The following is a 24,953-nucleotide window of genomic DNA, read 5'->3' as shown; positions in this document are numbered from 1 at the left end:
TTTGGAAGGAGATTAGTTTATATATTTTTAATTAAATTGAAAAAATTAATTATATTAAATTATTTTAATTTGATAAATTTTTTAGTAACATTGTTTGCTGGTTAAAACTTACCCATATTAATATTTTACAAAAAAAATCAAAATTCTGTTATTTTAATAAAAATAATAAATTTTGATTGATTCTGCGGTTAGCCCATCGGACCGGTTTGGATGAAGAGAAAAAAAAGATCTAATAATTTGTAGCGCGAATGTGATACGACATATCGTTCTAAACGAAGTTGTGCCACGTCATCATCAGTTCCTACTGTTAGTTTCAGTTGTTTCTTAACTTAAAATGAAAAGGATAAGCTGATGCCAAACAGCCCATCCCTTTCCTTCTCTCCCTCAAAAATCCTCCATTAATGGAACTCTCCAATCACTTCATATCCATTAAAAAATCTCCGATTCTCTTCTTCACCACCAAACCACCCTTCTCCAACAAAGCCCTAACAAAACCCTTTGATTCACACTCACCGAAACTCCCTCCTCCAGCTCACTCACTCCAACTCGAAACCCTTAAAACCCTAGAATGGAGTTCCCTCTGTAACCAACTCACTCCCTTCACTTCGACTTCGATGGGCCAATCGATCACTCGAAACGCAAAAATCCCAATTGGCAAGAGCAAAGAAGAGAGCCAGAAGCTTCTAGACCAGACTGCAGCTGCATTGGCTGTGATGGAATCTGGACCGTTGGATTTTTCAGGGATTGAGGATATAACGCGTATTCTGGATTCTGCTATTTCGGGGACCTTGCTTACGGTTGGAGAATTATGTGCTGTGAGAAGGACGTTGAGAGCTGCTAGAGCTGTGTTGGAGAGGTTAAGAGATAGTGGAGATTGCTCGGAGAGGTATGATTGGCTTTCGGGTCTCATTTTTCATTATTGTTAAATAACGCTTAACTTGAAAGTTTAAGTCTAAGGGCAGTGGCTTAACTGTGCTAAATCTAAGCCGTGTGCTATTCATGCGCGTGTGAGACCCACTGCAAATGAAGGACATGGACGGCCTTGATTAGTGGCCCTATGGTTGTGATGTTTTGGAGTATGAAAAGGATTGCTATGCGTGTTTTTGATAATGGTTGTGGTTTGGTATATGATCAATGCGGATGGAATCAATGCATGAAGGTCTATAATTTTGGAATAATTCCTGTTGGTTGTTTTGTTGATATATTCACAACATGCTCATGTTTGCTTATATGTAGAAGTTGGTGCACTCAAGTAGTACTTTATTGTTAGACCACCTTTTGGTTTGTGCTTTTGGAGGAAGATGCAAGTCTTCTAAAGTATTTGGAAAGGATATGTAGAAGACATTGAGTAGGTTTTGGATAAACATGGATCACTAATTTAAAAGAATGGTTTGGGGAAAAACTTATGACGATGATTTACTTTCAGATAATGTCGTTCAACCTTTTCAGGATGATACATAGGATCATGTATTATTTTCAAGGCATCTAAAGCTTTGAAGGTCTTAATGTGAACTTGTTCTATGTGTAAGAAATATCTGGTGCATCTTTCGATAGGTCACAATTTGGAGAGAGTGGCATAAATCATATGCTATTGCTGGATTCTCATATTTCAGTAAGGGCCAAAAAAGAATATGTATTTCAAGGTACTGTTGCAATAAGGGTCCATATTACATTTTTTTAATCTTTAATGGAACTTGAAAAGGAACCTTCAAGCATTGAATTCCACTGTATGACAAAGTTTTCTTTGACAGGATCTCATTGGTCTTGTTGTATTTGAATAGGTATGCTCCACTGCTTGAAATACTTCAGAATTGCAGTTTTCAAATAGAGTTGGAGAAGAAAGTTGGATTTTGCATAGACTGCAATCTTTCAAAAATCCTTGATAGGGCCAGTGAAGATTTGGAGATCATTAGGTCTGAAAGGAAGAGAAACATGGAAAATCTGGATAGGCTGTTGAAGGGAATATCAGCTCGGATTTTTCAAGCTGGGGGTATCGACAAACCTTTGGTAACGAAGCGCCGCTCCCGGTTGTGTGTGGGAGTCAGGGCTTCTCACAGATATTTGATTCCAGATGGTGTTGTTTTAAATGTTAGTAGTTCCGGTGTAACATACTTTATGGAGCCTGGTGAGGCAGTTGAATTGAATAACTTGGAAGTCATGCTTTCAGACTCTGAGAAATCTGAGGAAATAGGCATTTTGAGCTTGCTTACATCTGAAATAGCAGAATCAGCGAGGGACATAAAATATATGTTGAATGGAATTATAGAAGTTGATCTTTCTTTTGCTAGAGCTGCTTATGCTTACTGGATGAATGGGGTCCGTCCAATATGGACTTCAGAGGGATGTGGAGGCATTTCTTCCAGTGGAGGAGATTATTTATTATCAATAGATATTGAAGGTATACGACACCCATTACTCCATGGGACATCTAGAAAATGCCTGTCCAATATTCTTGGATCCAAATCATTGAAGTCCATGGAGGTGGATGAGGATAGCATGCTAGATACCGGAAAACCTTCCAAAAATGTATCTGAATTTCCTGTGCCAATAAACATTAAAGTGGAATGTGGAACCAGAGTGGTTGTGATATCAGGACCAAACACTGGAGGGAAAACTGCTTCAATGAAAACTCTAGGTGTGGCATCTCTCATGTCAAAGGCTGGTTTATATTTGCCTGCTAAAAACACCCCAAAGCTTCCATGGTTTGATTTTGTTCTAGCAGATATTGGGGACCACCAGGTAAAAGTTACTCTTGTTTTATGGGAGGTATGTACTGAGTTCTATTGATTGGTTTACTTAACTCTGACTCTGGTTATCTTTTATCGAAGTCTCTGGAACAAAATCTCTCAACTTTTAGCGGGCACATATCACGGATTTGTAAGATCTTGGAAGTGGCTTCAAATGAATCACTTGTCCTCATTGATGAAATTTGTAGCGGAACTGATCCTTCTGAGGGAGTGGCACTTTCAACCAGCATCTTGCATTATCTGAGAGATCATGTTAACTTAGCTGTTGTGACAACTCATTATGCTGATTTAAGTCTCCTGAAGGATAAGGATAGTCGATTTGAGAATGCAGCCATGGAATTTTCTCTTGAAACATTACAACCTACATATCAGATACTCTGGGGATGTACTGGTGATTCAAATGCATTAAGCATTGCTAAATCAATTGGTTTTGACAGTAATATAATTGAACGAGCACGGAAGTGGGTGGAGAAGTTAGTTCCTGAAAAGCAGCAAGAGCGAAGTGGCATGCTGTATCAATCATTGTTGGAGGAAAGAAACAGATTGGAAGCTCAGGCCAGGAAAACTGCATCTCTTCATACAGAAATTATGGAGCTTTACCATGAGGTAGAATTTAGAAGAACTAGATGAGCACAACAGCTTCTGATTTTTTTTCTAACCTCTTTTATAATTCTTCCTGTTGCTTGTGTTCCTTTTCTTATTATTATTTTCTTAACTTCGTTTATTGATGTTATGATTTCTTTGTTTTCTCCCCCTTTATTTCCACCCAATTCCACTGATCAAGATTCAAGCTGAAGCTGAAGACCTTGATGGGCGTGTAAAAGCTCTCATGGCAAAGGAAACCCAACTGGTCCAACTGGAACTGAAGGCTGCAAACTCGCAGATTAAAACTGTGGTGCAGAATGTTGAAGCTCAGCTCAGAAAAGCCAGTCCAGATCAGTTCAATTCACTGATTAAGAAATCAGAATCTGCAATTGCATCTATTGTTGAAGCTCACTGCTCAAGTGACAGTCTTCCTGCCAGTGAAACAGATATGAGCTCATATTCCCCACAACTTGGGGAGCAAGTTCTTGTAAAGAGACTTGGAAACAAGTTAGCTACTGTAGTTGAAGCACCTCGTGATGATGAGACAGTTTTAGTTCAATATGGTAAAATAAGAGTTCGAATGAAGAAAAGTGACATTAGAGCAATTAAAAGTGATAAAAAAAGCAAAGCAACCATTTTGGTCCCTAGTTTGAAGAGACAGGTATGCATGGTGTACGGCCCTGAAGAAGTTTCACTGGTTTGAGATACGGCAGGCATTCCTGTCTATCTTTGCTTCTATTTCTTCTGGGATTCCTTAAGTTAGTTGTTCTTATCATTCTGGTGTGAATTATAGGTAAAGCAGAGTTTTTCAGAGCTCAACAAAGATGAGGAGGTTTCTCATGGCCCACGAGTGCAGACATCAAAGAACACTGTGGATCTGCGAGGCATGCGAGTGGAAGAAGCTGCTCAGCACCTCAACATGGCCATATCTGCAAGAGAGCCACTCTCAGTTATTTTTGTTGTGCATGGCATGGGCACTGGAGCTGTTAAGGAGTGCGCACTGGAGGTACTAGGTAAGCATCCACGTGTTGCCAAATATGAACCAGAAAGTCCAATGAATTTTGGTTGTACAGTTGCTTATATCAATTGATTAATTTTACTTCTACTCGCTAATATTTTCATAAGCATGAAGTTGCCTTCTCTTCTTCCATTGCATTCTATATTCAAACAAGAAATGAGTTATAGGAATACTTAAAAACTTCATTATCATCTATTGAATAAGTTCTATTATAACTGAAATATAGATGCCATATTAATGCGGCCATGTTGATTCCTTCAGGTGAGCTTAGACTGAAACACTTAAAACTTTCTATGCTAATAACGCAGCCATGTTGATTCCACCAGGTGAGCTTAAACCGGCACACAAAATTTTCTATGCCAAGGAAACCAACCTTGTGACCTTAGCCAGTTAGGCGGAATGTCCTCTTGTTGGTGAATATTGTTCTTTTCATCCTCGTATGACTGTTGCTGCACTAAAACTAGGCCAGCCAATACCACCACCAATTTCACCTCCACTAGCAACTTCTTTCCCCCCTGCTGCACCATTACAAAGGCCAATATCAATTCCAAGGTTGCCACTAACTTGTCCAACATCGAAATTGCCGCCACTTCCCCATGACCATGTTTCTTGAAGATCCAGGCTATGAGGTTTGCGAGTTCCTTGATCCTTGTCAGTGAGAACCCTATTGGCGGAAAGGAGTCAAAATCCTAGAATTAGAATCAATTAGGCTAAGCAAAGATAGTTTAGACACTACTATTTTTTGGATTATTTTCATGCTTTGAATGGCTTTTAGCAGGCATGGAGGAAAACTGCTTAATTTATAGGGTGCAAATCGATAGTGTATAGTGCATGGTTTTCTTGTTTGAGGGTAAAAAGGCTTGAAGAATGGTATTGGTTGAGTAAAATTTGCAAGAAAAGAGATGGTTTTTTGCAACTTTGTTCTTGAAATTGGGAATCATGGTGCCCATGTGAGCAGATTTGTAGCTATTATTGAAACTGCACCTTTTTCTATCAGCGAGATTGTTAGATGCAATCTCCAGGTGGATAAACATGCAGGAGTAAAGGAGGCTACATAACTGTGATCCAAAAATCTCCAGCAATATTTGGCAAAGAAATTTGGTGCAAGGCACAATACTTTTTTAGCGCATAGGGATATTAATATAAAAACTCATCTGAGATTTTGAGCACCTCATTACATTGCTTATAGACATCAGAGAGTCACTAACCATTATGGTAGCTGAATCAAAAAGGCCAACTCATTTGATGCACTTTCAAATGGAATATCATGCTAGATTTATTCTCAATCCCCGGTAAATCTTTTTCTTCTTCTTCTTTTTACTTCGGATTTCATAATTCTTGCCTCTTCTTTTCATACCACCATCTTTGCGTGCATTAATGCTACTATAAGGCATTATATTTTGAGGTTGCTGTCCTGTTATTATACAAGTGAAAGGGGACCCTATATGATTATCTCTTGGCGTGAAATTAAATTTCGAAGCACCATAACACGGGCACCATTTTTAAAATCTTAAACACAATAACGACTGTGAAAGTGGAATCCAAGTAACAATCAAAGCTCAACAAAGGCTAGATTTTTTTTTTCTACGCTAAGAATGGAGATGAAGTAGGAGTTGTCCACAAAGCATTTTGTGAGGCAGTGCCAAAAACCCCAGCAGCCATTGGAACGAAGCTTATCAGCAGGAGTCCTGCAGTGGATGGTTGCATTTAGCATGGAAGATTTCAATTAACAGCAACAAATCGAGGAAGAATCATGAGCAGGAACTATGCTAATCAGCTGCCAGCAACAGTGAGAATAGGCAACGAAGAAAAGCATATGAAAAACATAACAAAAAGCAGGCCATCAAGAGTGGAGGAAGAAGGGGGGAAATCAAGACTCTGGATTATACTGTGACCTTTTAATTTGCAACTAAGGTGTGCCCAGGCGAACAGGTGCTTCAAAAAACATTCTGCAAAGGTTGTGTGTCCTTTTGTTTTTTTTTTTTGTGAAGCTGACAAAGTTGTGCATGAAAAAAGGCAGCCAAACATGCCAATGTTGTCAAGAACATGATCAAAGAGAGAAAGGGAAGGAAGGTGTAGTGCAGTTTAATCAGAGGATGTTCAATAACACAACATTGCTAAGATTATTAAAAAAAAAAAAAGAGGCCACATCTTTTCATGTATTGAAGCTATGTTTTTGTGAAAAAAAAAAACCATGAATATAGGTGCAAAAGAAACAACCTTTTATGGGGATGGTGTTGCTGTGCGCCCCTTCTTTGCAGGGGCTGGCGAACCACCATGGCGTCACGATCCAGGCACATCGTCTGATAGTGATGCAGTTGATGCGATGTCCTCAAGCTCTGAGCTTAAGATGTAACATGGAAGCAGCAGAAGATGAGGAGAAAGACAAAGTTGTGCGCCTATAATTTTTTGTTTCCAAGTTAAGTGAACAGCCCCGAACCCATGACAAAAAAACATGGTTGGAGCAATAAAACCAAAAGTGCTGTTAATGAAAAACCAATTTTTATTTTTTTTTCATGTTAATCGCAATTGTAGTCAGTGAATGACAATTGACACACAGGTTGGTATGTTAACATAAATTCAAAAAAACCAAGGGAATGACTGATAAATTTGAAAAGAATGCTAATGGGAGTTATGGCAAAAGATTGCTGTGTATCTAGGCTGATCTGTCTCATTATATAAATCAAGTCTCCTTATTCCAGTAAGATTGGCACCGCGAGTTCCTGATGAGCATTTGAGGCAGTTGCCTGGGAGGAAGCAGCACTAAAACACTCCAGAACTTTCATTCTAGGCTGATTTTGTTGACCAATCATCTTGTCACTTTTCTCCCTTTAACGTAAAAAAGGATGGGTTATAACCCAAATTTATCTTAAAGTTTTGAACCCAACCCGCCATTGATCAAACTTCTTAAACCAGTTTTATTAGACTATGCATGGTGCCTGGATAAATGCATTAATCAAGCAAACAGCCCACATGGACGAGGGAAATCTTGCCTGCTGGCCATTGGCACCTTCATTTCCCTTCTCAAATGCAATTTTTTCAATGATTTCCGACACCATTTTGAGCTGAATAAAAAAGGGTATTTTAGAATAACTCTCTTTTTAAGCCAACGACATTGTACTCTCTCCCTAAAACTCCCTAGCCAGCCTCGAACCCAAATGGCAAAACACAGGTTTTTTTATACCTGGATGCTTTTAATTTGCCATTCGGATTCAGTTCTATAGCAACTAATAGCACAAACCTCGATCAAAAGGCAATAAAGAATAAGCGCATAAAGCATTCGTTCAGCGCAGGAAAAATGTGTAAAGACACGCGATGAAAACAGTAAGGATTAGATACCCTAAAACCCAGTGGCAAGAGTGAGCAGCCATCAAGCAATCGTGTGCCATGATTTAAGGAAGAAACTGATGGGCAATCTGAACTGGGGCTGACAAACGCACACCCATACGTAAAAATATAAACAAAAAACACGGCGGTCGAAACAAAAGCACGCAGGCGGAGCAGAGGAGGAGGAGAAACAAAAGCTTGCTGTGTTTTGCCAAGCCCACCCAAGTCGTTGAGGAAGCCAACTCAAATATGAGAGAAACTCAGCTGAACAAAAAGCCTCCAAACCCAGCCCGCTAAGCATCCACCACAAACAACCCATTCTAGCCCACCTCGATGAGAGCCAATAAAGCTCACAAAAAGTGAGTCAACAACCTAACCTGAAAAAAAGACAATTTGGAAAGAAATGCTGTGGTGAATAGGTTTTTTTTAAAAAAAAAAACTAATAACATGTTTTAAAAGGTGTTCATGGTCTGATTTTAACTTAAAAATTCAACCGAATTGAAAAATAGTATTTATTATTAATATAAACCGAACGGAACTGAGAACTAGTTCAAACCAAATCGATTTTGTTCGATTCTACTCCGTTTTTAGCATTAAAAACTAGAAAAACCGAAACCAATAAAATACGCTTGTTTTTGTTGCTGCCGTAGTTGTAAGTTGACTATAAAATAAACCAGAGAGCAGGAATGATTGTAGGAGAAATTAACTATGAAATAAATCAGAGTGATAAAATAAAATAAGATTTAATGTTAACATACGAGAGAAAATGAGAGAGAAGAGCATAGAGAAAAGGGAGCAGGAGGGAGGGTTAGGGCGACCAGAAAGGAAAAGGAGGAAGGTGGGCGATTAAAAAGTGAAAAAGGGTAAAGGGAAGGGGAAAATAGGAGGGGGAATTTCTTTTCATACCTTTTTTTATATTCAATTAAACTGGTTCGATTTGATTTGGTTCAATCGGTTTAAGTTTTTTTAAACCAGAACTAAACCGGACTGGATTATTTTTTATTTTTTAATTAGTTTTTTTATTTGTTTAATTTTTTCGGTTTAATTGATTGGTCGATTTTTTGAACAACCCTAACATTTCTTTCATTTCTTAAAAAGAAGAAGAAGAAGAAGAAAGTTAGTTGCATAGGCTTAATGTTGCAGGCCTTGATTCACTTGGCTCTTTATCTATTGGGTCGGGCTTCAAGCCCTAACCTCTTTGTATTTTATTTTTATTTTCTTATTTACATTTAGATGCAGTATAAAAATTAAACATTATACTTCAATCACTATTCAATTTTTTCATGTTTTTCAAGTAATATTATAGGTTATCAATTTTGTTTTCAATTATCATGTACCTAATATGAAAAAAATGCATGAATGTTCAATTAAAATAAAATTTATGTTTTTAAAATTTTTTAATAGATTTTTTATATAATTTCACTATATTTATCTTTTCTTTTTTAAAAAATCATATATAAAATGATTTTTATTTAATATTTTTTTATTAAATTTTGCTTTTAATATCATTATTATTTCTTATTTAAGAAACAATGCTTGCAATTTTAAAACATGTTTTTATTAAAACAATTGAGAGATGCATTAAAAATATAGAGTTGGGATTGGTTTAAAAAATATTGACATCTAATTATATAGGAAAAAAATTAAATATTAATTTTTTATTATTATAAACATGAGTTCAAATTTCATTTCACATTTCAAATATTTTTTTTATATAAAAAAATAACATCCTGCAAATTCTTTCTTTACATCCCAAATTAATTCTTAATCCAATCCACAACAAAAAAACATAGATGAGGTGACTGGTTATAAAAAATATTAACTTTCTTTACATCCCAAATTAATTCTTAATGGTTATAAAAAATATTAGAGGTGTGGAGATAGTATTATTCTTTGCATAATGTTCATAAACTCACATTTCACTGTGAATTTTCACAATGAATTATTTTTCCACTTTGATCATTAATATTTTTTTCTCCTTAATTCAATTCTTTTTATGACAAATTAATGAGCAATTGGCTTTAATTTGTTGAACAAGGGTAAAATTAATAGATGAAATATTGAAGTGGAAAAGGCAACAAAACTTGGTAGCACCTTCAAAGTTGTGCAAAAAGCTTATTTTGGTCCTTATACTTCCTAATTTCTTTCTTTTTGAACCCTTTGGCTTTCAAGATTTTAATTTTGGTGTAAAACCTTATTTTCCTCATTTCTTAGTCCTTGTTTTGCGACCAAAGAGAGTTGTTGGATTCTATTTATAGAGAGAAAATATTCTTTGATATTGATTTAGGCCATAAAAAAAAATTGATTATAGTGTTAATGAATTTCATTTGATTAAGACAATCTTACCTGAGTGTTCCATTCAATTAAATCTAAGACATTACTTCTTCTTCTTCTTCTTCTTTTTTTTAAGTTGAGCGAAAGACGCAATTGTTTTTAGGAATAAGAAAGACGCATCACTGACTGTGTTAGGTGACATGTCATTGCCTTATCTAAAATTTAATCACTGTAAAGGTGGCAAGAAAATTAAGGGGTGGACCTAAAAAACCCAATAAACACCCTTAAATCCCTTAAAAACCAATTTAATAACCTAAAAAACAGCTCACAAATATGAAATCCAACTAGGAGAAAAAAAATTCTTTCTTAACCCTAATATTTTATTTTTTTTAAAAAAAGTGACTGTCTTATGCTATGTCAAGCTACTTATCATTTCCTTATCCAGAATCTGGTTGGCATAGAAATCATTGAGAAAATAAAGAAAGGGGTATTTTGATCTAAAAAATCATTTTCAACTCATTTTAATCTAAAAACATCTAATAAACACCCTTAAAGCCCCTCAAAACCAATTTGACAACCTAAAAATAACCCACAAACACAAAATCTAATCAGGATAAAATTCTTTCTCAATGTTAGTCTTTTTTTTTCCTGGCATGATGGAAGCTCAAAAAAACCTTAATGAAACTCTTCTCATCGAATAAAACCTATTGATACCAAAATTATATTTTTTATTTATAGAATGTGGAGAATTGATAATTTTCTCTCTCATTTACAATTATTCGATGATTTTCTCTCTTTTTTTTCAAACAAAGGATTGAAATGAAAATAAATGAATTCTTTGATCAAAACATTTAAGATTTAACTAAAAAGACCAAAAATAAAATTTGGCAACTCCTAAAGGTATTTTTTCAAAATATAGGATGAGTGAAGAATAAAAGGAAAACAAAAAACCTTTATTTTTTGCTATATTATCAATTTTTATCCCTTGATTTTATTTTATTTTCAAATAAAAAAACAACTTTATTTTTGTAAAATGGAGCACTAGCCTAATATTGGGATATTTTTCCAAGACTAGGATAATCTTATAGATTATAAATCAAAATAATAATGAATCTCAATCTCAAATAAGCATCATATGAAGGGGCTAAATAAAAAAAATGATAAAAAAAAAGGATAAAAAAAATCATCATGCGAATCCATAGTAACTCAAAAGGGGATGAACAATAAAAGTTAGAGTTCTTTAAGTTTTCTTCTTAAAACCATTAATGTTGACAAAGTTATAATTTATATATAAAAGAGGAAAATATAAGATTTACAAAGTTCAATTATATAAAACAATATTAATATGGTGATTAGTTGTACTTAAATGAAATTATTAGATAAAAATTAAATTATAACTATAAAATACTAGCTAGAGAAGAGGACAAAGAAGAAGATTTCTTTTTGAATTAAAGAGAAAAAGGCTTAGAAATTTGTTAAGGATAATAAAAGGCTATGATATCTTTTAAGAGCATGAATAATAATGGACGATTAGATTTCATAAAAGCACTTACAATTGACTCGTTAATAAGCTTTAGTCATATTTAAATTATAAGCTATCATATTAGGATCTATTAAATGTGAGTTTGAATTTGTTTGAATTACTTTTCTTTTTTATATAAGTATTGGCTAAGTAGAATTTCTAAATTATGAAAAAAATTAGTTTTTAATTTTAAGCTTTGAAGGTAAGCAAACTGATGCGTAATTGTCCTTAAAATTGCTAATTTGAGGTTTTAAAGAAATGTTTGCAACTTGACTCAACAAGAACCTTGTTTTAAAGAACCAAAGTTATATGCAATTGATCACTTCCACTCTACGCCTACAATAAGGCATGAATTAGAAGTATAAATCAAAATGAAATTGATCGATTATTTGAAGAGCTTGTAAGTTCAATCAAAAACTTAATATGAGAATCACTCAATCACAAAAAAAAATAAAAATAAACATATAATATATGGCAACTTGTAGATAAAATTCATCAATATATTGTTGTACCTTCTTAAACAATGCTTTCATAACATTTTTTTTTTCTATTGCCATCAAGTCTAATCATTTCATCAATATGTAAAGAAATCAAGTCTAGTAGAGTTAAACCATAAACTATTTTAAATGGTGAATAATTTATCTAATTTAATAGATTAGGACATAACAATTTATTTTGTAACATATTAAACAAAAATCATAAATGCTCAATATACTAACCTAAATTATTACTGTAAATATCATCAAAGTAATTAACAACAAAGCTATCTATGAAAGCACATAATATATGAATCGTCAATATCATTAAATTATTATGTGAATAGCAAGACTAAACAACATGACAAACCATTTATCTTTCTTTTTTTAATTTTAATTTGATAATACCTAATTTTGAAATTAGTCTTACAAAATCAATACAACTTATTAAGCATATAATCTAGTCTAGTGATAGGATGTTTATACTTTACCATTTTATTGTTGATTGTATTTTTTACCAATGGCAAATCACTGTAGATCTCATCAAGAAATATAAAGCAAAATCTAGACAACAACTTCGATCGTTTACTAGAAAGTCTTACCAAATTTTGATTGCTTTGAAATTTTAACCCAAGATAAAAAAATATATATGAAATTTTTTTATAAAATTTTAGCTTCATCCAACAATCAAATACAAAATTGTTATTATTTGCATAAATCTACACAGAAAGATAAATTAAGCTTGAATCCAAATTTAATTATCCTATATCATTTTTAAAATCTTGTAACAAAGACATAACAACATTAGGAATAAAATAATCAAGATTATTAATGTTAAAATATATCTTCTTATACATAATTAAAATCATAGGCATGTCAAAAAAAATTGCCACTCTTGATCTTGCTCTTTTTTACATAGAAACTCAGTTTTTACCTATATTTTTTACACTTTTTTTCTCATCATTATTTTCTTTTTTCCACTTTCAACTTCAATTGAATTTTTTTCTCCTTTAGTTGAATTTGATTCATTTCTTTTATTCTTTCATTATGGCTTATGCTATTTTTATTTTTTAAACTTACAACCTTACATGGTTTATTTATCTCATTAAATTTGCTTCTTCTTCTCTTTTTTTTAGCTTTAATTGGTCTTGTTTAAGCTTTTAAAGCTCTCGTTTTGCCATCTGTATCCTCTAGTAACATTGTATAAAAATAGTAGCTAATAATAATTTCATATAAGCATGCCTTACTAACCATTTCCGTACATATTTTTGCACGATAACCACAACCTCATATTGTTGTATTACTATTTTCAGCTTCACTTTGCTTTTTTAGTTTTGATCGATCTTAATAAACTTATTTAGGTGCAATATTGCAAATACATATGTCCTTCCATTATTTTCAAGAGTCTACCTATTTTTAAATCCATCATGTTTGACTTTTCTATTAAATTACCAAAGTCTCACTAATAATAAATGTCTAGCATGCATATGAACAATATCATATAAAAACTTATCCATATACTTTCTAATTAAAAAAGAAACCAAAACATGTTTAGTTACTATAACATCACCACATCCATTCAACCATTAAAGTTTATAAGGTTTATCATACTTAATAGTATTTAGATTTAATTTCTTAACAAGAATAGTAATAACAATAGTAGCACAACTTCCATTATTAATAATCATAATACAGATCTTATTACCAATGTAATATCTATTATGGAAGATGTTCTCTATTTATTACTTCTTTATCAATTTCATAGCAATTTTCTAGTCATTATCATTTGAAAACTTCTTTTCATTATCTTTAAAATTATCGTCCATACTTTCATTATTTATTGTAGTTCTAATGGCATTTCAAATTTCTTTTTCCTATGACTAAGAACTCCTTGTCTTCTAATTATCTCATCAAACTTACTTATTAAAACCTCCATTATAGCTTTTATTCTATCTTTTTTTTACTCCATAATTCTCATCGTTTTGTGTTCAATACTTTTTAAAGACATTATTTATACCTGGAATAAAAGTTAGTAGCAAAGAAAATATTTCCTCATAAAACCTCACATGTTAACTCTCAAAATAAAACTTACTCATCTCGTGTTTTACACAATTTATTAGGCTTGTCATGGTCTCGTTACGCCTTTTATCACTATATTCCTATACTTTGATTCTTAAAAGTAACTTAACAATATATCAAACAATTAACCAAACTATGCATTGATTTATTTTATGTTTAAAGACTTAAGAATCGATAATTATTCAAACTTTCCAAAACAAAACTTGAGACAAAATCATGAGTAACAATGTAAATTTGTGCAAATATAATGATAAAAATAAATGCAAGAAATAAAAGCAAGAATTATTATTAAAAAACAATGAAAACTACAAAATTCAAAAAACTAAAAAAAAAATGATGCAAGAAATAAAAAAATTTAAAGGAATTGATGCAAGATAATTTTATTTTACCTAGATTTGTAAGAAATCAATCAAAACGACCAAGAAATTCCAAGACAAATTTTGATTAAATCCTAGTTCATGGAAGATCCAAAATTTTATGAATTGCTTCTCCAAGAATCCTTTCAAGATTTGCAATTTTGATGCTTTTTTTAATAGGTGTTGAATTTCTCAAGTCATAAAGATGAACACAATTTGTTATTTATATATAATTTTCAGCAACTCTAAGACTTTTTCCTTATAAAAAAACCTATTATTTCTTGCTTTAAAAAAAATGAAACACCATAAGCTTAATTAATAATTTTTTTTCCATTAGCTAAAACCCTATAGAGACAAAAACAAAGAAATACAAGAAAACAAATCCTAGATATGGTGCGATCTAAAGAAAACGCTAAAATTACTTATAATAATAAAAATTAAAGAGATATAACCTAAAATTAGTCATGCTCTGATACCAAACTGATGCAAAATTATCCCTTAGATTGCTCATTTGAGGTTTAAAGAAAGTTTGCAACTTGACTCAATTTAAATAAAACTCAAACTAATTAAAATAAGGTTTTAAATAATAATAATAAAAAAAATAACCTAAGATTATTTTTCACCATTTGCCACAAATGATAGTGAAAAATACTCAAGAAAAATAATTGTTGAAGAATCATTACTGAACAAAAGCCTGGTACCTTGTAAAATAAAAATTAATTTTTTATCAATTAATTTTTTTTGTTTGATATGGAAATCTTCTAAAAAATAGTAAGCCAAAAGTTGCCACATAAGTTCTGAATATCATTAAGGACTCCTTATAGTGAATGGAATCCATAACTCTTAAGAAAATAATATCTTTTTTATTTTCACACTTTGGTAGTAGATTCTAAGTATAAGTCCAGATAAATTAGTAGGTCTTATCATATATAATAAGAAATGTACATATATCTAGTTTCTAACACAATTAGAATTACATCCAAACTCCTTTTGTAGCTTCATTTATTACCTGAAAAGTAGATAAAAGTTTAAACCGATAAATTTGAACCTTTTTAACCCAAGCCTCTTAACTTAGCTCATTAAAATCCTTTTGGTTCCACTTCATTTTAGGCCTTATAATAGACCCAATGAATATTTCTAATGGATCCTTTTATGTCGTAACTAGGATCGTATCACTCAAACTACCTCAAATCAGACAAAAAAACCTCTTTTTTCGAACCAATTTATATTCAATAAAGCCCTTGATTAAATTCCTCTAATCCATTTAGTAGTTAATTTATTGAATTTTATTTTCAAATAGCTTCTCATATTTCATGTTTATTACAATTAATATTAGAGCTTAGCGAGTCATGATTGATTAAACCTGAATGTCATAATTATTGAAAACGACCGTAATATAAGACTAAAATGGATTTTGGAAGAACTAGTTCAATAATTACAAAATATGTTAGTCAAGGTCGATCAACTCATTAAAAATGAAGGGAATATTTCATTAGAATCTCCTTCTAAATCCCTTTAACTTTGGTTAATGGACATCATCGACACAAAATCAAACTACCTTGAGACAACCATATTCAATTAAGGCCAATGAAATTAGGTTTTCCTAGGTTAACAAGGAAAATCTATAATAAATTAAATTTGGGGCATCTATTTATAATGATCATATAGAAGTACTTATCAATCTAGTACAATTTTTTTTAGTTGAAAAAAAGCACTTAAGAGATCATACAACACCATTATAACATATCAAAGCAAACTTATGCAAAATGCATAATAGATACAAAATACATACATACCAAATAAGAAAGGAATTGGAATTAGAATTAAAAGGAGAGTGAGTGTATTTTAAACTCCATCTATATCATTAATTAAGCTTTCACCAGAAGAAAAATCAAAAGTTAGTAAACAAATACCACAAACCATTCAAAATACAAGGATAATGAATGTAGCTTATGATTTAAACCTTCCATTCATTAGTTGATACGAATTTCTGAACTAGACATTTTCGCTGATGAATAAGTCTTTTCTAATTAGGTTTCGAGTATATTTAATATCTTATGTTTCTTTACTAGAAAAAAAATTAAAGAAGGAAGGCTAAAAGGAATCTACCCTCACCTTAAGGGTAAGGTTTTTCGATAAACTTTTTTTTTTATATCAATTTCTATTTAATAAAATCCTTTATAAAATTCCATCATTTATTTAGTAGTTAATTTACCTTATTTTATTTTCAAATACCTTTTGATATTTCAGGTTTATTATAGAACAATCACAAAATAATAAATGTTATATACCTATAGACAAGCTTTGGAAAATATTGGAATAGAAAAGGATGCTGATATCTACAAAAAAAAAGAAAAAAAGAAAAAAAGGGTTAAATTTAAACTCCTAAAACCAACCAAGGCTATTATGAATTTAAAGAGGGCAATTCATCTATGCCATTAACCAATATAACCATTCTTTTAACAACATATTTTAACAATTATAATTATTATAAAGCAAAATTAATGAAACATCAGTATGGCTCCCTTTTTATACCATTCTGCTAATATTAAAATAATTTCCTAGAAAAATAAGGTTCGTATAGAACACCTGATTCGTGATTTGAAATAACAAATTATTTAATAATGAAGATATTTTCAAGTAATTTGTGCATCAACTAGACTAGATTTCTCTATTAATGATCTTAAAAATAGCACACCTCATACCAATATAGTGCAAAGGGTCAAAAATTAAGAAGATGGCAAGCTTGTTTTCAATTATCAAACTAACTTTTCGATATTATATAGTTAAACTCAACTTAATTTATATGGGTTAATTTGAAAACTCAGAATAAAAAATCTAATTCTAGTAATGTTTCTAATCGAATTAGATAAAATATTAATTTAATAAAATTTAGTTGAACCAATTATTAGTTTAATTATCGGATTTATTCGGCCAATCTCAATTCTAACACTGATTGAATCAACATCACAACATATATATATATAATTATAACGGTAGCGCCTACGCCAAGCTGTCAAAATCAGAGGCCCGAAACAACTTGTAAGAGAAGGCGAGCGGATAGCAGGAAACAAATTTAAAAAGAAGAAGAAGAAGACGACGCGTCAATAAAAGAGCAAGAGAATCAATACCTGACTCAGTGACTGACTCTACCTTTCAGCAAAGCAATTGAGCGCCAAAAGGCAATCTTTTTTTTTTTTTTGTTTGTACTCAGAATAAATAAATAAACAAGCAGTATTTAACCAATAATAAAATAAAATTTCCATTTCACTTTGTATATAAAAACGAAACCATACACAAACCGCCAACCTCCCAAAGCCAATAGCCATACCTCCCTAAACAAGTTTTCACTGCCAGAACCTCCCTGGTGAGTTACTCCAGTTCTTTTTCCTTAGAAAGTAGAAACCTTTATTGGGTTTAAGTTGTTGATTTTGTAAAAATGGTTTCTTTTGGGGAAAGTAAGTGTTTTTTCTTTTATTTCAGTTGGAATTTGAATTTTTGTTGACTTGTGAATGTATATTTAAATGCTTTTGATCAGATTTAATTATCTGATTAGCCGAAGACTGTTTCTTGGATATAAAGTGTGAATCTTTAGATTGTTAGATGCATAATTTTATTGTAATCTGATCATGGATTATTCATTTTGGGAAAATGGGGTTTGTTTTTGCTGGTTTGTTATCAGTTCTTCGTTCCTTTTCATTGCTTCAATAGTTTTTTTTGGCACGAGTTTAAGGTAATGCATGATGATGTTATGATATCGGTTGTTTTTTAAATTGATTTTTTAGTAAATATATCAAAATAATGTATATTTGATAAAATAAAATAAAATAAAAATAATTTCAAATAATTTTTTTTTTTAAAAAAACATGGCGTGAACGCGTAAACAAACAGGGTTTACTTTGAAAGTTGAATTCCTAGGCATAGCCTCTGCAATACTTCTGGAATGCCCTTCCTTTATACTTTTTTTTCTAATCTATTGTTATTGGCTTCTTTTAGTTCCAATAATGTGGGTCTTGTTTAGTTAGTTCATATGAATTTAATCTTGTATGATTGCGATTTTTCCTTAAGTGTTTCAGGTCCTTAAGAAACAATAACAAACTGGAAATGTTTCCCATGCATATGTTTATTTCTGTTGGAACTCAAATCCAGTTCTATTTTAAATTTAATAGCTTTGAAATTAAGATTTGATTACTTTAATAGAGAGGCTAGTTATTGAATATAAATTATAGATCTGTTGATTGGTTTCACTACTTCTGCTGCATCTTGATTGCAATTTGCTTGGTCATTGACATTTTGTTGAACATATCGACTGCATTATTTGGGGGACGGTTTTTTATCCAGGGAAAAGGTTTGCTTCTCTCTCGACGAGTCCTTTTTGTCAGTATAATAGTTTTTTCTATGTGTTATGGAGCATTTTTCTCCCAAATCTATTCCTTATGATGACTCACCCTCGTTAAATGCCTTTCTGCAAGTAGTATCATCATTTTGATTGCTTTGTTTGATTTTAGTCTTTTTTTTTGTTCTTGCCTTGTTGTCCCATATGAATTCAATGCCTTGCAATTATTTTTGTTATTGCTTACATGTTTGGTGAAAAAACATTCATGGGTGTATGCAACTGGGAAGTCAGCATGTCTTGCCCGTAGTAAGCATGTGAGGTGGGCTTGCATTTTACTGAATTAAGCGTCAGACATTTTTTTTTTATCTTTCTGGTGCATGTATGTGCTGTTTTGGTGAGGGATATCGCTCAATTCCTCTCAGATATGGTTTGTGTGTATATTTAAAGTTCTCCTTGTTCCAGTAAAAAAATCTGAATTGTGCATCGAATGTTTTCTTTCATTTTTCTTTTAATAGTGCATTGAAATGGAAGTATCTGCTTCAAACATATTGAAATGCGATGATGAGGAAAAGGCTTTGAAGGGCTTGCTTGAAGCATTTGGTTCTGAATTTTCTCTTGAACAAATAGCTTCTGCTTATTGCAAAGCAGGCCGAAATGCAGATTTTTCTGTTCAAATCCTGCTAGATATGGAGGGAAGTTCCCCTACCTCTTCAAGTCATTCATCCATTGGAGAGGCAATGGAGAATAAAAAATCTTCTGAGTCATCCAATGGTTATATTCCGAAGAAGAAGTGTGATGCAAATGAAAAGTTCAAAACTGTAAAGCAAAAATCGCATCCGGTATCTGGAGGAACTGTTTCAAGTGTTCTCGGTAAAAGTTACATTACATCCATGCCAGTGACCAATAACTCTTGTGTGGCAACCAAACCATTGAAATTGGATGCACAGGAGTTCCCGATGTCTGAACTCTGGGGAGAAGAACCCAAACAAATCCAATCAAAGCATGACCATATGCACAAGGATATGGAAGATTTTTTATTCAACATGCTAGGAGATGGCTTCCAGCTGGAAAGGGGCGTGATTCAACAAGTTCTTGGTAAACAATGCTTCATATCTTTATGATCTGTTGTGGTTGCTTCTTGTCCTCTCTGTCAATCATATTGATGAGAAACATGTTCCCTAATAAAGAGAATCTAAGATTTGCTGTTTCATAATTTCTACCTTGAAAAAAATATCTTGAATGAGTGGAATCTGTTTTAACTTGATGAAATTTTCTATAGTAAAATATGAGATCTACTCTGTATGATTATGTAACCTATTCTGTATAATTTCATAATTTACATAAAGTTTTAGTAAAATAAAAAATTAAATCTGACATGGGATGCAGGATTAGTTCTTGACTGATTTCATCCTGCATTACTAACTGTAAATGAACTAACTAGCAAGATCTCTAATCAGGTTTTATGTTGAATGTGCAGATGCATGTGGATATGATATGCAAAAGGTATGCATGATATCCTCTTTCATGATCAAGGACTATTTTGATTTTTTACCAAATCCCTCTTTTATACCAATGCAATCACAATTTTTTTCAAAACCAGATCTTGAATGCACTTGTTGCTAGTTAATTCAAGTTGCTTTTAAAGGCCAGACATGCTTTGGGTTGGCATTTCTTGCTTGCCAAGAATCAGAATTAGATACTTTTGGCAGTTCAGCACTATATATTAATTAACTGAGAGGACTGAAAGGCATCATTGACTCATGGTGACATAGAACAGAGGCCTTCACAAAGTAGGGTGGAGTTTTGAGCCAGAAGGCTTGGGCTTTAGTATGTTGAATTTGCGATTACATCCTGAAATCTTCAATAAACCCTAAAATTTGTGCAATTATTTAAGTGTTTTGCTATTTCAGACTTATAAGCCATTCTTTTAGTATGCTATCATGCCCACAAGTACGGCTACCTTATGAAAGTTTATGTAATTTTGAGGATCTTTATAGGGAGGGCATTATAAGTTGGAATGTATCTGGAGATGCCCAACGTTTCTCAAACTAACTACGTGAGTGTTACCAGCGTAGTCATGCTACAGCTTTGTTTCTGTTTAGTAGGATGTCTCTACCGGTGAAGTTTGCTCTTCCTCAATGGATTGATGTTTGAACATATCTGATGAACAAGGGTTAACCTTTTATAGTTAATGTGCCCAATGAAGTATTCATTAAGATACTGCATGTTTTAGTTTTGTTCTCAATTGATATGAATTTATCATCTACATTAGTAAGCACTTGTGAATTTTCCTTTCTTTTTGCACCTTTCAGAGCATGGAGGAACTGCTCAATCTGTCAGGAGTGATTTTGGACAAAAGTAACAAATATGTAGGTAGTTCCATTGGAAAGGTTAGCATGTTTAGAAAACTACTCTTTTATTGGAGATCATTGTACGTCCCATTTGATTTATATTTTACAGTGAAACTGCTAGTTGGTATTTGTTTTTAGTTAACTTGAGACTTTGAGAAATTAGGCGAAGTCAGTTGTTGGATAAATTTGTATTTTTTATACAGTTCACATCATCATCGTTGAAATTAAGGGTTTTTCTCCAATTTAAGGGCAGTAACAAGATTCTTAATATATATCCTTTTCCTCTTGCAATATTGTCTTACAGTTCACGGATGTACAGTCAAATTATGGAAGACCTTCATGTAAAAAAAAATTGCAATCGATGAGTTCCCATGGAGGGTATGATACTTGTAAATTTCTAGCAAGTTAAATAGTTAGCTTTTATTAAGCTATAGGCTACATTCTGTATAAATAGGGAAAGACAGCTTATCCTTATGATTTTTTTACATCATAATACATTTTTTTTTTGTTGTATTTTCACTACTGTGCAAATAGAATTTCAAATGCAAATCGGGGAGAATTACCTGGGCTGGGGAAAGAGAGAAACAACCTCCAGAACGAAGTTTTGACTGCACTTTTTAATGCTGCTGAGAGATCTGAGGAGTTATCTAGAAGAAAAACAAAGGCTGAACGGAGGTCGATGGTATATGGAGAGCCGGTGGCTGAACCTCTAACAGACTTTACCTTAGAGAACAAGGCTGATTCAGTGTACTCCCAGCAAGATTATGACAAAGGTAAGGACCTCTTTTGAAAGGAACTTCATTAACCAAGTATTTTTTTTTTAAAAAAGAAATTTAATAGGCTTGGATACTTTAGTAGCTCATTCGCAAGAAATTTGGGACTTGGAGTTCATATTTTGGTTTTTATGGACTAGATTTCATTTTGCTGCAGCTACATTTCTTTTTCATTCATCAAGAGCCGAGCAACACATTAGATCTGGTTTTGCTAGTCTCCGCCACCCCCTTCAACCAAAATAGAAAAAAACAAAGAAACTGAAACATTCTTGTATAAATTTGGGAACTTACGATTTCCTTTCATATATGTTCACTGTAGATTGAGTTAGAACTGTTTGATGGCCTGTTTATATTGTTTCCATCTGGGATATGGGATTAATGCACTGATTCAGTGACATGCACCATTCTTGCTTTCATATTTTATGGTGAATTGCCTTCTGAAATCTGAAAAGTGCTGTTGCTTGATGGTATCTAAGGGATGTGTCGAGCAAGAAGTTTGTGACAGGTTTTTTCCTGGTTGCTCTGGAATGTCATAAATAAATGGTCATGCTGCCCATTCCTGGGCCTAACATGGCAGCTTGTGATTCATGTTGCAAAATGAATCTGTTTTTTTCTTTTCTTGAAATATCACATTCTCAAATATCAATATGATGCACTTTGAAGAGGTCTCATTCACCACCGATACATTTTACTCTTTTCATCAGAAGAAACAATCTATGATGTTTATATGTTACTATGCTGGGGTTAGTAATAATCTATTTGACAAGTAATAAACTGCTTATGGGATGCTTCACTGGCTGCAAAAACTGTGTCTGATCATGTTGTGTGGAGCTTCATGGTTTTTGGGAAAGCATGTGTGAACTCTATGGACTAGGTTTTTTGTTAAAAAAAATATTGTTTTGTATATGGGCTAATTGAGTTTGTTGACTTTTTTCTGGTTGTCTATTTTATGCTCTTTCTTCTTGCCAAGTAGTATCATCGGTTGAAGATAAGGATGGAGAGGATAGTTACCAGCTTCTTCGTAAAGCTTGGAAGGAGTATCGGGCTACAATGAATGAATATTACAAAGCTGTAGGTTACTAATTATTATTATTATTATTATTAGTATTATGCTGCAAATAGTATAGTGGCCTTTATACCTGTGTGTGTAAATTTTCATTTCCGGCTGGTTAATGAAGGGAATCATTTTTTTTGTTGTGATTCTATAACAATTTTTTTTTTTTTTTAGTAACTTGATAAAAAATGTTTGCCCAGGTAAATTTATAGCTGCAGGCTTTTGCAATTTAATTGCCAGACTGGCTTTTTGCATAAGAAATCTGCAATATGGTTTGTATCAATTGCCTTTTTTGTCTGGTCATGATAAAATATGAATGTCCCTTGTCAGGGTGGTGATGCATTTGCCAAAGGAGATTATGAGCGAGCAAACAAACTTATGGATGAGGTATGGTTCTTGACTGTTGTCACAAAGAAGAAATCTGTTTATTAATCATGTTTTTGTTTGCACGGGCAACATGATCAGCACTTGAGATACAAATATGATTTTTTTTTTCTTGGATGATTACCAAGTAGTTGAACACAAGATCAAAACTAAATTGTGTCCAGTTGATATAGCTGGTCAACATAAGTATTGGTAGTATAATAGTCAAAATGAAAATGCTTACAAGTGGAACTGTCGTCTATGTATTTAAGCTGTGGGGTTTAACGGGATCTCAGTTATATCAATTTCAATTGTTAGGAGGCCATCGTTGGATAAAATAAGAAGTTAGTTGTAAATGTCCTTGGTATTTGCAGGGACTTTTTTTTCATGACAAGGCTCACGAGGTAGATGAAGAATCTACTCAGAAGATTTTTGAAAGCAAGTTAGTGACTATTATTATTATTTTTTTTCCATTTCTTGTAGTGTCTCTTTGGTTTTTCTATTCCCTTTGCATTGTAAATCTGTGTTCTTTCCTTGCTTTTTTCTAATCTCTTGGAAGTATTCATGAGCAGAAATGTTGAGACGCAAGACGAGATGTTGCTTGATCTACATGAATATGGCACGAAAGATGCAATACGTTCCTTGAGGAGTAATCTTCTCTTACTTTCAGGCATCCCATGTAAGCTATCATTGTGTTTTCTTTTCCCCTCATAATTTTCTCTCGTCGTGTATCTTATCTGGATATATTTTTTTTCATCAGCTTTCAAGTACCTCAAAGTCATCATTGAATCAAACAAGGAAGACGTTACGAAAGGGGATGTGACGAAAGGGGCTCGTAGAAGATTGGTAAGACTGCCTTAATTTAACCTTGGTCTTTTCTGTTAAGGATTCATTGAGGCTGAGATATTAGTGTGAAGAGAGTCTTTTGTTTGAGAGATTGAACCAAAAACGATACTTACGCCCACCAATGGGTGCTTAACCCAGCGGTAGTTCCCTGAAGAAGAGGGAGCTAATTCTCTTATTCAAGTTTTACTTATCATCCCAGGACCGAAAACAAAATCTATAGTTTCTTCCTCCCTTTTCTTTTGCAGATCATGAAGCTATTAGAGAAGGAATCAATCGAGTGGACTGAAGGAGATATTGGAACAATACTAATTCAACTGGATAATATCAACCCAAAGCGCTTGAGTTTCGCCAAAAAATAGCATGCAGCATGGAATCAATTTGGTTTCTTGAGCCACCATTTTTTGTGAGGATGACAATAACTTGATCATTTGTTGACAAGTTATCAAAACGTTGACCATGCAACCGTTATAAAGGAAGGAATGAGGAATTTTTTTTTGATGAATTCCTTGGAAGTAGTTTTAGCAATTGTTTTCTGTAATTCGGTGGCATAGTTTCTTGATTTTGGCTTCGTTCTTGAGGTGCTTGAAAACTCCCAATGGCATTGGAAAAAGGTTAACCACATCCTAACGAGTGTTTAGAATTGAACAAAAATTCAAGGAGGAAGAGGAGTGATGTTTGTCCGAAATTCTGGCATCAAGAAATCTGTGGCTTCAAAGGTTTTCTTTACCAAACTGAAAGCCACCAACCTCAAAGGAAATGTCACTGTAGCCCAACACGCCACCCAGTCTCTAATAAAATGCTTACACGTGTCCTCCACTATCCCACCCGGGACCCACAGAGTTCATC

General features: G+C 32.9%; 2 protein-coding genes across 7 annotated transcripts; both read left to right on the top strand.

Annotated features, from left to right (window-relative positions):
* The first annotated feature begins 201 nt into the window (after nucleotides 1-201).
* LOC105128046 (DNA mismatch repair protein MutS, type 2) lies at nucleotides 202-5,193 on the top strand. Of its 4 annotated transcripts, none has more exons than XM_011029547.1 (6): nucleotides 202-886; nucleotides 1,752-2,739; nucleotides 2,829-3,353; nucleotides 3,532-3,993; nucleotides 4,126-4,345; nucleotides 4,677-5,193. In XM_011029547.1, exons 1-6 carry the CDS (start codon nucleotides 402-404, stop codon nucleotides 4,742-4,744), a joined length of 2,748 nt encoding a protein of 915 aa, XP_011027849.1. In that variant the 5' UTR covers nucleotides 202-401; the 3' UTR covers nucleotides 4,745-5,193. The 4 variants fall into 4 exon arrangements, with proteins under 4 accessions (XP_011027849.1, XP_011027850.1, XP_011027851.1 ...); XM_011029548.1 differs by having other exon boundaries at nucleotides 4,612-4,765; XM_011029549.1 differs by lacking the exon at nucleotides 4,677-5,193 and having other exon boundaries at nucleotides 203-886; nucleotides 1,782-2,739; nucleotides 4,126-4,463.
* A 12,225-nt stretch (nucleotides 5,194-17,418) lies between these two features.
* Nucleotides 17,419-24,792, top strand: LOC105128045 (uncharacterized). 3 transcript variants are annotated; one of them, XM_011029545.1, is made up of 12 exons: nucleotides 17,419-17,751; nucleotides 19,236-19,815; nucleotides 20,198-20,223; nucleotides 21,033-21,089; nucleotides 21,376-21,449; nucleotides 21,606-21,844; nucleotides 22,818-22,915; nucleotides 23,229-23,285; nucleotides 23,636-23,703; nucleotides 23,834-23,940; nucleotides 24,022-24,107; nucleotides 24,353-24,792. In XM_011029545.1, the coding sequence occupies exons 2-12, from the start codon at nucleotides 19,245-19,247 to the stop codon at nucleotides 24,464-24,466; spliced, it is 1,497 nt and encodes a 498-aa protein (XP_011027847.1). In that variant the 5' UTR covers nucleotides 17,419-17,751; nucleotides 19,236-19,244; the 3' UTR covers nucleotides 24,467-24,792. The 3 variants fall into 3 exon arrangements, with proteins under 3 accessions (XP_011027847.1, XP_011027845.1, XP_011027846.1); XM_011029543.1 differs by having other exon boundaries at nucleotides 21,033-21,110; XM_011029544.1 differs by lacking the exon at nucleotides 17,419-17,751 and adding an exon at nucleotides 18,979-19,039 and having other exon boundaries at nucleotides 21,033-21,110.
* Nucleotides 24,793-24,953: the final 161 nt, after the last annotated feature.

The sequence above is a fragment of the Populus euphratica genome, unplaced genomic scaffold (assembly GCF_000495115.2).
Source record: "Populus euphratica unplaced genomic scaffold, PopEup_1.0 scaffold15.1, whole genome shotgun sequence".
NCBI classification, from domain to species: domain Eukaryota; kingdom Viridiplantae; phylum Streptophyta; class Magnoliopsida; order Malpighiales; family Salicaceae; genus Populus; species Populus euphratica.
Note: the sequence above shows the minus strand (reverse complement) of the source record. Positions and strands in the feature narration are given on the sequence as shown.